At 39.7% G+C, this 14,650-nt stretch overlaps 1 protein-coding gene across 1 annotated transcript in view; it reads left to right on the forward strand.

Moving 5' to 3' along the window:
• Nucleotides 1-425: 425 nt before the first annotated feature.
• The window catches only part of LOC142152027 (synaptotagmin-4-like), a 79,615-nt gene continuing 65,390 nt past the window's right edge, over nucleotides 426-14,650 (forward strand). Inside the window, exon 1 of the mRNA XM_075208226.1 lies at nucleotides 426-572. Coding sequence (XP_075064327.1) covers nucleotides 506-572 — 67 coding nt within the window. The 5' untranslated portion in view covers nucleotides 426-505. The remainder of the gene's footprint in view (nucleotides 573-14,650) is intronic.

The following is a 14,650-nucleotide window of genomic DNA, read 5'->3' on the forward strand; positions in this document are numbered from 1 at the left end:
AGCTTCCAGAGTAAGAAGAGACCTCCCAGCATCTGTGAACTGACCCCATTCAGTCTTACTCTGTCTTATATCATAAAGCAGAGAATAAGTCACAGCTGGGGACAGCAGTAGCCTATGCCAATAGAAAACAAAGTAAGGGCTTAAGATTTCTTTTCCGTGTGGTTCTTTTCCATACTTGTCACTTTCAACAGGGCATTTTATTTAGTCCTTATGATCTCTCGGAACATCTTAATTTAACAAGTGACTTGTTGTTTTCTTTATTATTATTAATGCTCAAATGGTATGACGTAAGGTTTAAGTTTGCCTTTCCTCACAGTTAAAATAGAGCAAACAAGAAATTTAATGTTGACACAGGCTGCTGAGAGAAATCCTGCCCACAATCTCCCCTTCCCCCCTCCTTATCAGACCGGTTCCAGTGCCCTCTGCGTACATACCTTTCCATCATCTCCTTTGTGCATACACATTCAGAAGTTCTTTCTCTATACTGTTGTATTTGCGGCCTCCCATGTTTGAGCCTGCAATGGACTCCAGTGATCTTGGAGTGTCCGCATATCCATTGGGAGCCTGGACAGGTAAGGTTTTGTCTGCAAATAGACAGCTGTAAGTGTGAATATCTGCTCAGCATTTGTAAGTGCATGGAAATTTTACTGCAATTATATACAGTAAATGGTGTTTACCGTAAAGTGTCCTGTAAAAGAGCTTACAATCTGTACATGAGATGAGTGACAAGATCAGTAGGACTTATGAATATTTGTTTTCCTTCAGAAAATAGTTTGCATGATTGAAATTTATTACCCAAAATGCATGTGTGTGACCTTTTGTAGAGATACACCATTTACAAGGTACTATATTACCCATTGGTTTAAGTGTGTAAAAGGATTGAATAGATAAGTTTGGATATTGAGAGAAGCTTAGGAAATTAGTGTATGAGAATACAAAGTATGTTGCTTTTCTATGTTATGTACTTTTGTATCAGGTTGAGTTTTGGATTTTTGTTGTACTGTGATATGATTGAAAGCTGCATATTCAAAGCAGAGAGCACAACTGAGCAGGATAACACAATAATGTTGCCTGATTGTATAATTACATGGCTAAAAAGCTCAGAAGTAAAACAAAGATACATTAATGTATCCAGTGAAAGCTGAAGGAGGGCATGTAGTAATCAATAAAATTAGCCATCTAAAGTTGGACAATCCTTTAAGTGGATATGATATTGGTCTAAAGTTCTGTAAAGACCGAATGCTTTTCACAAGCACCACATTACTGAACACAGCTTGATGTTTCTAATATGTCACAACCTATACTACTGTCAGATTGCCCCCCTCCCCATTGGTGCCTAGTTTTTCATTGTGAAATTTTTATTGATTATAAGGGATTATATTATGGTTGCAGCTAGTTTCAAGCTGGCTATTAATGTTCTAATGCTGTGCTTTTATCTAGCAATTTGGATAATTTACACCAACATGGTCCTATCAACTGGGCACTTTCAGGGAGCAGCATGGTCAGCCTTTGTGTATGGCCAGAATGAATCCGTGATCATTAATTTGCATAAGTCCAACCTAGATTCTGTGGATCTGGGTACATCAGTGGTTTGCAGTTGTTCAGCACATATTTGGTAGGATAAATTGCCCTTCTAGAATTTTGCATTAAAGCCTGTTTGCATTGGTAATGGGCATTATGTTTGTTATAAACTGTTTTTATAAGTAGGTACATAACATTTAACAGAATTCATTAATTGGTAACAACATTATGGCAACTGATTTACGGAGACAAAGATTGAAGAAAAATGTGCCTTGCAGTACTTGTCTAGAGATTAAGGTTTGGGTAAATTGGCATTGCTTTATGTGCAATATTAAGAAAAAAAACTGTAGACCACATTGGAGATTTATTTTTCTTCTTAGCCTGTTCACCTTTCATAGAATATTTGTACCCAGCAGTCTAACACAGGTCAACCTCAGCTAAGCAATAGAAAGGGTTAAGGAGATGTTTAAGCTACTGCCTTTAGTGTCAATGCTTTGTCCAGCTCATAGCAGGGGGTGCATGTATTCCCAATAGGGATGTGCACCGGCCACTTTTGGGGTCTCGTGTTTTGGGTTCGGATTTGTTTCGCAAAACACCTGACGAAAGGTTTTGGTTCGGATTTAAGGTTTTGGATTCGGATTTATTTTGAAAAAAACATAAAAAGTGCTAAAAACCAGTTTTGTGTTTTTCTTTTCACTCCTACGCTATTATTAACCTCAATAACATTCAATAACAATCATTTCCACTAATTTCCAGTCTATTCTTAACACCTCACGATATTGTTTTTAGGCCAAAAGGTTGCACCGAGGTAGCTTGAGCACATAATGCCAAAAAAAGAGGTACAAGATGGAATTGTTCTGGGCCCTCCCTCCCACCCCTCGCGAGATTCGACGCAAGACTTGGACGACAGAGCCTCGTTTTCATTTTTTGCCCGCTGGAAATATCCGAACAGTGCTCGGATTAGCGGAATCTGAGCCCGCTCATCTCTAATTCCCAATAGCCTTGTACTTTTCTACGCAAACCTATTAATAAAAGAGAGCAAGGGAAAAAAACAAGTATAAACTTTTTTTTTTTGCCAGGAACTAGCTCTTAACAGTGATCTTGTTTATAATCTCTCTAGAATAGAAACCTGGCCACATGCACTCTTACAGAACATTAACATTTATACAGCTCTATACAGATACTTCCCATATCTAAATCAATCAGTGATTGATTAATTGGAACTCGGAATAGTGTGATATACCATGCTGGGAGTTATAGTTTAACAGCAGAGGGTGGGTCAAAGGTTGCTTCAGCTGTATTAACACTTTCTTTTTATATAACATTGCATGCTGATTGCAGTAATAAATGAATGCACTTTAGATCAATCCTGCTTACTACCTCCCACAGTCATTTTCTCACAAATATAATACTGTTAAAATTTTGCAATTGTGGCAGGGTGTTATATGGTGGTTCCGAGAAGTGTCATTGTTACAGGTTTCCAATCAGCAACTGAGGGTCCGGTAACCGTTATAGAAAGTTGTAGAGTGCACACATAGATCACAGCTTTTAAGACTTTTGGTTTATTATGAGCCAGAAAAGTCTAGAACATTCCACATTTGCTGCTCTGCCTCTCACTGCAGCACTCCCTACTGAGTCCTCCATAACTGACAACAAGTCTTTGCCACATACATTTATGGTATGACTATAACAGCAAAATAATTTGTTAGGGTTGGCGCTTTTTTTTTTTTAACTAATACTTTTAACATGAGATTTTCAAGCTACTTCACTCTTCCACTCTTATTTTAAATGTCTCTGGATATTATCTACTGTGAAGAACTACAATACTGTCGCAAGCGTTGGCGTTCATGACTAGTTTATTAGTAGATCCATACTGGTCTGAGTGCAGCAAAACACATCACTGATTAATATTCCATTAGTTTTTCTGGAATAGTATGAGGCTGGTACTGTAAGACGGTGTTTACTGATGGTGCACATGTTGTGTACTTTGGTTGTCAAGATTTTTTTGGGTGTTACAGTTCTGCAAGATTTTCTACTAATTTCAGTCTTGTTCTTAGTTCTGTTGTCTCCTCATTACCTCAGTAGTGAATGGCATCTGAGAAGTCTGAACTGGTACATTGTTAGGTTCCATATTCATATTTTCATCTGATACTACAGGTAATGACGTGTCCATGGTTACTGGAAGCTGAACTCTTTAACAGTTTCAGTAATTTCTAGTGACTACTACAGGGTGAAATACTTCAGCTGCAGCACTCAGTTCTGGAGGTGGTTGTGGTACATATATTTGAGGTTGCTGTAAGGCACCCTGTACGGTAAATTATAAGATTCTTCATCTGAGATTTCAGACTCACGTCTGCCTTCATCGGGTCTGTTCTTTTGTACTTTTTTTGCTTTTACTGTTCTTTTCTCTGTTCTCAATGGTACTTCTTGCTCAACAGGTAAGTTGTTTACTGGTAACAAAATATATAGATGAAGTACTCTGGGTTGTTATCCACCTACTTCAGGATGAATTTCTGTAAAGGGTTTATCTCCAGTTCTCTTAGGAGCTTGCCTGGACTTCCTCTTTCAAAAAGGTTCCTGACGAGAACGCTGTATCCTGGTTGTGCAATTAAATTATACCAGTTTTCTGATGCTTTCTTGTATGCTTCACGCATCTTTGTGGCCCTCTACTGTGCAAAGTTCTTATGAGAAGTTTATTTTTTGGCGCTACCGAAATCAAATCTCAAGTCAATTGGAAGACGTGGGGATCTTCCATACAAAAGGAAAGGTGTTTAATAGCCAGTTGCTTCATGTCTTGTGCTTATATATTTATGTATAATGTTTGGTAAGGGATCTTTCCATGACGTTTTCTTCTATTCCTGTTTAGCGCCTGAAAATGTTCACTGCTGCTTTTTTCTCTGATATGGGAATGTAGAAAGTACTTCAGCTCAACCACTGTTAGATCCTCTTTATTGGTCAACATTTCTGTGAATGTACCTGGCTTAATGACCTTTAGGGGCATATTCAATTCTATAGTTTCCCTGCGGCGTTAAAACTATTACAGGGAGCTGCAAGCTGAAATCCAGCGAGAAAACTACCGTAATGGTATTTACGTGCACTAACGGTAATGGCGCACGCCGCAAGCTTTTTGGCTACAACGCCAACAATTGATTATGCCCCTTAGAATAGTTCTAATTTCTCTCTGCATTTATTTCTTTTAGCCCCTCATCAATTTTGTTTACAGATTTGCCGAAACTGTCTGAATCTGCATCTGTTATCTGTCCACTGATGTATTTTAAACTCTCTGGCGCATGTATGCTGCTAAATCTGTGAACTTTACTAGCCCATTAGTTGGTCCTGGCTGTATATGTGTTATTGATGATACAGGTGTGTCCATGTTACTAATTTCCAAATTGTTTACAGTGGGATTTATTTGACCGTATCATATAAATCAAGCAGATATACCCTGATCCTCTAGGATACACAGTTTTTCACTCTGCATGCATTTCACAATGTAATCAAACAGTTCTGATTCCTTGCCGTTATTGACATTCGGAACATATTTGTCTGTTTCCCTTGCCAGTGACACTGCACTGACTCGTCTTCAGTTTGTTTACTTTCTAATGTCCCACACAAGTCTGCTATGTGAGCTAGAGTTACACATTCTGTTCTGGTAGCTGTGGCTTTTAGTCTTGCACTGTTGCCAGCTGTTTGCAAACTGTTTGCACCTGGTCTGTAGAAGGTGGATAGGTGAGCTGGATGGGAGTAGGTAGTTCCCGCTATTCAAGGCTGGGGGAGTTCAAGAGGCAATTTTGTGTTTTAGGGATAAAAATACAGCGCAACCAAAGATGGGGAAAATGTTCTTAGATTTTATACATAAGGTATAGTGGAATAAGTGTATTCCGCTTTAGGACTAAAGTATAGAGGTGGCGGAAGGTAGAGCAGTATAGATGGGTGGAGGTGTTAGCAGGATGTAGAAGAGGATAAGGGGAGGTACAAGGTAAGGGATAGTGTTTGTGTGGGAGATTTGTAGCATATTAGGTGGGAACAGGTAAGGGTGCAGTTGTATCTGGGAATAGATGTAGAAATGTGTGTAAGTATGTAGTGTAGGTAGGAGTTGTGCTAAATAGAGTGTGTTGTTTTAGGAAGTAACAAACTAGAAGATGTTCAGTAGGTGCAGTGTAGATATATCAGTGGTAATGAAGATAAGTCAAAATCCATTTCACTTTAAAAATTGAAGTTTAAGTAGAAGCCATATTGGGAATAGCTATAAGTGGATGAGAATAGTGACTGGGATAGTAGGTATAGACAGCAGTTAAGGTATGTAGCGAATTAAAAGCAAGTGAAGAGTGGTAAAGACCTGAAGAATATAGGTTGGGTTTTTTTTGGGGGGGGGATTTCAAAAAATTGTTAGTGTAGGTGGGTTTCAAACGCATTTCGCCATGATGCTTCATCGGTGGTTTTTCATTTCCAGAATGGTTGGCCATCTTGGAATGCTGCCTATTTATGTAATGGGGCAGATTTTGTTACCAGAAAGACCCATTTTCATTAGTGGTTGGTCTTGGGAGCTGTGACAGTGGTGCAGTAGTGAGTGTGTGTCTGGAGGTGATATGTACATGCATGTTCTATATTTATGGTAGGAGGAAGAGTGTGGTCTGTACAGTGCAGTGCCCCTGTGATCCAGACATGCTAAGCATTGTATGTTTGGCAAACGAGTAATGCTACTGTGGGTTCATCTTCTGCACTTTGCGATCTGGGCATGCTTAATGCACATGCTCAGCTAGGAGTCATGCAACTTTTTGTTTGCAGTACAGCTAAATTGGGACCCTGCTGTGAAGTGTTTAATATATCTTATGATTGACAGTGGGGGGCGGAGTTTAGAGAAGGATGGGATTGTGTGATGTAACCAGGCCAGCCTGACTGGTCCGTTAAGTGTGTGTGTGTGTGTGTGTGTGTGTGTGTGTAAATAAAGTGGTATGTATGTGCCAAATGTGCCGAAATGGAGAAAGTGGAATATAGGATATTGCATAATACAGGTGAGCAGATACCAGAAGTAAAGAGAGAGAATAAATGGCAAGTCAGAAGTTATGTGATGTGAGTAAGGATGGTATGAGTAAGTATAGATGGAGAGAAAAGGGGGACTCAGTTTCCTGTAAATCTAAAGGGGATATACACCGATCAGCCACAACCTTAAAACCACCTACCTAATATTATGTAGGTCCCCCTCGTGCTGCCAAAACAGCTTTGACCCGTTGAGTCATGGACTCCACAAGACTTCTGAAGGTGTCCTGTGGTATCTGGCACAGACACTAGCAACAGATCCTTTAAGTCCTGTAAGGTACGAGGTGGGTCCTCCATGAATCGTACTCCATAGAGGCGCTTCTGGTTCCACTATAAAAAAGACACTAGGTGGGTATTCTTACATTCTCCATAAAATCGCAGAATTCCTCCAATCCTAGCCACATATGAATTTACTTACAAGACCATATGCCTCTGAAAGCGGTATCAATATGGGTAAAGATGATCTTCAACACAATCTCTGAGTGTAGTATTAGACCGAATAGTTGAATTTCCCTCCACCACTTTAAACACTATTGTGCCTTCAGCATGTATCACAGCAGCGTACTCCTATGATAGGAACACCTCTCCCTACTTCTCTGGGCCATGCTCACACTCAACCTCTGTGAACCACAGCTCCTGCACAACACCATAGCAACCTACTATAATCAATGCTCCACTGCTACGGACAGATAAGTATAACTTTATTGCTAGATTTACTAGGTGGAAGAACCTGTCTGCAATGTCCACACACTATCTCTCAATAGTCAATGCTATAGTGCACCATCAGCTGTTCGAGTTTCATGATGTTAAATGTGGGGTAATTGGCAAACAGGCAATTTTTTTTAAACATGTCACAGTTTTTTTGATTGAGGTCTGGGCTTTCACTAGGCAGCTACATGTCATTGCCTCTTTATATTGAATGTGGATTTTGCTGATCCTGTCACTATCCAATTGAATGTGGATTTTGCTGATCCTGTCACTATACTTTATGGTAGGGGATAGAGTTCTTGGTAGGATGTGCAGTGTTAGGCTTGCATTGTATATGGTGCCTAGCACTCAGAACAAAAGACTTTGTTCCATCATATTGTAGAATCTTCCTTTACTTTTGGCAAACTGTAGGCAATATTTCATATGAGTTTCTTCAACAATGGTTTTCTTTTTGGCACCATCCCATAAAAGCACTGAATTGTGAAGTCCCCAGGCTATTGTCACAGGGACAGTTTCAACAAGCTCTGCAATGGAATACTGTAACTTTGTTAGAGTTGCCATACTGTCCTCCCTAATAAGTGTCTTTCTCAAACAAATGCTGTTTTAGACAAATTTACAGTGATGAACCGAACAGTACTCCAGATGATATCAAAAGTCTATAAGTATTCTTATATCCATCCCCATGTTTGTGGTTAACAGCATTTTTTGAATTTTCTTCGCATAGTCTTTGAGCTACATGATAAAGCGCTCATTTGAAAATGCACTAAGCGCTCATGTAAGTGTATTATTTTTTTAAATCATACTACACTTTTATTGTACAGATGTGTGCTTCAATTAATTATGACTTCTTAATAAAACTAACTGCATCAAGGTTTGTTTAGGCATATTTTGGCAAAAGGGGTGGATATTTGTGAACAAAAATCAGACAATTACGTAAGTAGTGGTGCAAATTCTTAGTGGAACTGTAGTTTGAGCACACAGCATTCAGGGCCATCAATTTGGTTTAGCCATGGCTTTGGTCTCCTTGGCACTTGGAATGTGGCTGGATAATCTGTATAAGGACAATCAAGAAAAAGTAAGTAGAGAACACTTGCTGAAGAGTATGGAAATCATGAAAAAAAAGTTGAAAGAAAAAAATATTATTTCCTCTGTTAGGTATAACAAGATACGCTCATACCTTCAGACAGAAGTGTATATTCAACAGTGGTGGCTAGGAGTCTCCTTTGGCTGCTTCCAATGGTAGCAGTTCAACACTATAAACATTGCCTAGGTGGTTTCTTTTTGGGATAAATCTGGATGCCATGAATCAGAAGTCACAGAAGGTAAATGACATAATTTCCCACTGGATTGTAGTAGACAATTTTCTGCTGCTTCTTCAAGGCAACCTTTTAAAGAGGTTTAAACCTATCATCCTGGCAGTATGCTAGACAGTGTGTGGTAAATGCATGTGTTTCAGTAGAGGAATGGAAGAAGACTGAACAATTCACAATGACCCCTGGCTAACACAGCCTCCATCTTGGTGGGTGGCAGGATTGTGAGGTATGCAGAGGCCTAGACACTCACCATGCAAGATCGCTGGGTGTGAGACATTATAAACAAAGGGTACAAGATAGAATTTCAAGTGGTACCCAGAAAAAGTTTGTTTGGGAGATCAAGAACGTCATCCCCTGTGCAAATGATTGCATTAAACAGCACTTTTTGCATGGTCATGGAGAAACAGGTAATTTATCTAGTACCTACAGCTCAGAGGCATCGGCGTCCTCTTTCTGGTAGAGAACGGTTTGAAAGTCTTCTGACTGCTTTTTCTATCTGAGAAGACGCAATCAATTTGTGTATGCAAGACATTTCCACATGGAGTATGTAAGCTCTATTCTCAAAGCAATAGACAAGGTAGATTATTTTACAACAATAGATTTACAGGATGACTATCTGCACATTCCAATTACACTATAATAACCATTGTTTTTTCAGATTTTTCAGCCTAGGGCACCATATCCAGTTTACATGTCCTACCAGTTGGCCTCTTGACTTCTTCCAGAACCTTTAAGTAGTCCTTATGGCTGTTTCCAGGAAGTAGGAAATTGCAGGTTTGCCTTATCTGGATTATATTCTTGTAATAGAGAAATCAGAACACAGTACCTGAACGAATACACTCATAGTATCTTTTCTTTTTTTTTTTTTCTACAAAACCATGGTTGGATCATAAATAAAGTCAAGTCACCTTATGCCTTCTCAACAGCTGCAATTTATGGCATTACAGATATGCACATTTAAAGACAAAACATCAAAGTAGAGGAAACCTCTGACTAGAGACTGCTTGCAAACATTCTGGAATCAAGGGCAGTATGGTGCACAAAACAACACTTCAGTTGCAACACAAACATCTCAAGATCTTTTCCAACAACTGGACTGTAGTGCTGTTCATAAACTGACAAGGAGGCACCAAGAGCAATAACATGATGACAGCGGTATCAACAATTGTATCATGGGCACAAAACAATCTTGGATCACTTTCAACTCATCACATAGTGGGCAAAGACAAAAGGTTGCAGATTCTTAGTCTGTATCAGATGCACCCAGGAGAATAGGCATTGCACAAGGAGGTGTTTCATTTTCAAATAGATCTGGTGACAAGTCAAACCACCAGGACATTAATTGTACTCCCATCACAAAGACTCAAAAGTAGAGGGAATATATGATCTGACAAGTTCTCACAAATTCAAACTGGAGTATGTGTTCCCTCCTATTCCTTCTTATTGCTCACGCATGCTGAAGATCAAGAGAAAGGCAGTAGAAGTATTAGCGGTTCTTCTATTCTAGCCTTGCTGGTTATGGTAGGCTGTAACATAGGAGATGCTCCTAGAACATCCTTGGTCTCTTCCACTTTGGCCAGATCTTGTGCACTAAGGACCTATTTTTCACTTGGATCCAGAGAATCTCTCCTTGATAGTTGCTCAAGAGTAAAGGAATCTCTGGCAAGGTGATTGAGGTATTATTGTAAGCAAGAAAAAATTATTCCTTAGTGTATTACAGAGTTTTGAAAACATACTTTTGTGAAAATCCAGATTGATCAATCCAGTTGGTGAGTAGTTTCCTTCAAGAAGGTTTCAGAAAGGCCTTGCCCTTAGTTCATTGAAGGTACAGGTTTTGGCACTTCGTGTTGCTGAACACAGAACTGACATCAAATTTTGTGGTGGAAACATTTTTTTTCCAAGTGGTTAAAAATTTGTCCTGGCATCAAATCTTTTGTGGCAACACAGGACCTTTGGAACCTTTTGAACTCTTACAGGAAGTGTAATTTAAATGACTCATATTTAAGGTACTATTCTAAGGCTGGGTACACACTACAGTGCTTTCAGCAGATTATCACATATCAATATCACAGTACTGTGTACCATGCAACAAGTAATGATTATCGTTCCAAAGCAAATCATATCATTGAGCGAGATTTGTAAATTGAAGGAAAAATCTTGTTCAACGATGGAACAATGCCATTCCAATTCTGCAGTGTGTATGCACTCTGCAGAATTGGAACGCCAATTTAGCTCAGGCCTCTCCAACCTGCGGCCCTCCAGGTGTTGTGAAACTACAAGCCCCAGCATGCTTTGCCGGTAGACAACCAGTTGATATCTGAAAGGGCATGCTGGGACTTGTAGTTTCACAACACCTGGAGGGCCGCAGGTTCAACAGGCCTGATTTAGCTGATGGGCGGGGGGCACAATGCACTTACAAGTGGAAATGTGCACCATCTTCATCGGCTGCAGGAGGTGACCCAGGCAGGGCCGCCAAGAGGAATTTTGGGCCCCGGTACTGCAACCTCATGGGGTCCCCTATAGGTGATTATCAAGTAAACTCCTGTACCACCACACTGTCAAATGGGTTGTGGCTGTGCATCACTGAGCGCTGAAGAGCGCTAGACCACTCTCCTACAGAAAAATGCATTATTCACACATGCCCCCTCTGTCCAGCACCTTTATTCACATGTGCCCCCTCTGCCCAGCACCTTTAGTCACACATGCCTCCTCCCTGTAACATTTTCTTACCTGTTCTCCACTGCACAGCACAGGTCTAGATCTGACCATGCTCCCCGCTGGTACCTGGTTCGGCTCTGCACACAGCCTCCTGCACTGCCTGGTACAAAAAAAAAAAGTAGTTTTACATTTTTTGAAAAACTATAGAGCTCTAGTGGGGCCCCAGGCAATTTGTACCCCCCCCCCCCTTCTCGACGCCCCTGGACCCTGGAACTGTTTCCTGTCAAGTGAATAAAGTTGGATTTACATATAGAGCCAATAAAATTGTTCCCACCATACCATGTAAATGACCTCCAGCTACCCACTTACACCAGGAGAGCTGTCACTTTGCTTTGCCTGGATCTTCTGGGATAAATTGCAGCTGATGGTTATGACAGATAAAGAGCACAGATCTGAAGGTAATCATGTATAGTGTGTACACATGAATTGGCATGCACATCGGGACTTTTTACTGTTAATAATATTCTGTAGTGTGTACCCAGCCTTGGTATCGGTCACATCTGCTAGAAAGGGATGACAAAAAGTAAAATAGACAATGGGCGCTCAGAAGAAACTAATGTATAACCATTAACAAAAGTATATAAAACTATGGTCAGATGCAGCTCTCTATACAGGCTCTGGAACCTGAATAGTGGTACAAGCATAAAAAAGGATGATGAGAGCGCAAAGACTGTAAACTAATAGTTAAAGTAATAACCAATTCACATTATCAATAAAACATTAAGCAGTATAAAGTGTGTCAAAAAGCTGCCATTCAATCCGACACTCTTGATGAGCAAAGCACATGGAATATTTTCCTAGATGGATTTACAGAAGGTATAGTAGCTAATAGGTAAGTTGATTCGAATAGAGGGTGAGACCTATGAATAAGCATAGCTATGTGTGCAGAATGGTAGTCATAATGTAAGGCTCTGTTCTGGAAGATGAATATTTCAGAACACACGGATGAAGACATATATCCTCAAAGCGCAGATGTTAGGATCCGTTAATTTAGTGAGATGACCCACACATAAATCAGAATGTTCATATGAGCACAGCTTTGTGTGCAAATCTTCCAATTATTCGCAAAAAACGCCCTCTCAGTGAGAGGAAGATTATAGCCTTAAAAATGTATGGTACTTAGCGTTAGTCTTGAATGAACTATCAGATGTCACAGAAATCCAGCCTCCAAGCGGTAGTAAATAGAGGTTTCCACCATTAGAATCAAGGTCCATACTTCTGATGAAACGGCCAGAGCGCAAGTTTATGCTGGATTCCAGTTGGCGATTGTTATAGCTGATTGATTATTGTACCCCGGGGTTGAAGAGTATCTCCGTGATTTGCACACGAAGCTGTGCTCATATGAACATTCTGATTTATGTGTGGGTCATCTCACTAAACTAACGGATCCTAACATCTGGTTTCAGGATATATGTCTTCATCCGTGTGTTCTGATATATTCATCTTCCAGAACTGAGCCGTACATTTTGACTACCATTCTGCACACATAGCTATGCTTATTCATAGGTCTCAACCTCTATGCGAATCAACTTACCTAATAACTACTATATCTTCTGTGAATCCATCTAGGAAAATATTCCATGTGCTTTGCTCATCAAGAGTGTCGAATTGAATTAATGGCAGCTTTTTGACACACTTTATACTGGTTAATGTTTTATTGATCATGTGCAATTGTTTATTCAAAATACATATGAATATATGTGATTTTATACAATAAATTGAATTGGTTATTATTTTAACTATTTGTTTACAGTCTTTGCGCTCTCATCATCCTTTTTTATACATCTGCTAGAAGATTGAGAGCATTTCAGGCTTTATGAAACAAGGAACCATTTTTGAACATGTACACAGATAAAGTAGTGTTGTGACGAAATCCTGCATTCTTACCTAAGGTAGTTTCCACATTTCATATCTATCAAGAAATTGAATTTCCATCCGTTTTGTCCAAAGTCAATTTATAAAAGTGAGAAAAGGTTACGTTGGAGTTAGCCAGACCAATTTTTTTCTTTCTCAAGAACAAAGCAATTCAGAAAAACTAATAATTTCTTTATACTTCCTAAAAGTCTGTGTCAAGGGTAAGCTCCATCCAAAGACAGACTTATAGGAGGAACGGACATGAGGTGCCAAAAATACTGAGGGCACACTCCGCAAGGGTGATGGCAACCTCCTAAGCACACAGGGCTCAGGCTTGATCTATGCAAAGCAGCAGGTGTGTTATTGCTTCATACCTTCTCCAGACATTACCTGCTGAATGTTGTAGCTTTGGCTGATGCTTGGTTTGGAAGGAAAACGCTTCAAACAACTGATCAATAAGTATTGTATATGCATGGAGTGCTCCGTTTCTGGACCCACACTGATATTGCTTGGGTAAATCCCATTTGCTAGGGCTACCAAGAAGCAAATTATACTCCCCACTAATTTAATTTCCTTGAAGTGCTCCATGGCAGCCCCAATATTACCTCCCATGTTATCTGTTTGTATTTTCCAGAGACAGCATGGGAATTTACTCAAAGACAACAATGGTAGGAGGAGAAAAAGACTATGGGGTAAATTTATCAAGTTGTGGGTTTGAAAAAGTGGAGATGTTGCCTATAGCAGCCAATCAGATTCTAGTTATTTAGTACATGCTAAAAAAAAATTACAGTTAGAATCTGGTTGCTATAGGCAACGTTGGCACTTTTTCAAACCAGCAGCTTGATAAATTTACTTATACCTTCTGAGGGTGTCAACTTTTTCCTGTTTCTACACAGATGACTAAGGGTTAACCCAATCATTAGCGCTGCCACGGACTACTTCAAGGGTATTAAATGATCAGTGACTATAATTTACATATTTACCCCCAACCAGCCTGACATTAAACTAATAGCTCTCACACTGAATGAATGAATAAGTGCTATTATTAAATGAACAGCATTCACATTCAATAAATAGGCTTATTCCACCCCAACCAGCTCCAACATTACAATAATAGTATGCACATTCATTAGGCCTAAATCCCTTAACTAGCCCCAAAATTAAATTAAATATATTCACATTTAATAAATAGGCTTACTCCCCCAATATTAAATTAATAGCTTTCACATTTAATAAATAATTGTACTCCACTCCAACTTGGCCCCAAACTAAATAAATAGGCCTCACTGCTCCAAACTCTGCCTTGCATTCAATTAATAGTCCTCAATCATTAAGCATTAGCCCACTCGGAGGTAGAGGTGTCAGCCGACATGGCGTAGCAGACCGTGGACAAATAGCCAGTCTTGGCCTTGACTACTCATCTCCATGTGGCAGATGAGCCAGTGATGGTGCTGTGGATGGGGTCTGCATCAAACTGCATAAAATACAATATTGTG

This window comes from Mixophyes fleayi, chromosome 4 (assembly GCF_038048845.1).
Source record: "Mixophyes fleayi isolate aMixFle1 chromosome 4, aMixFle1.hap1, whole genome shotgun sequence".
Classification (NCBI taxonomy): Eukaryota; Metazoa; Chordata; class Amphibia; order Anura; family Limnodynastidae; genus Mixophyes; species Mixophyes fleayi.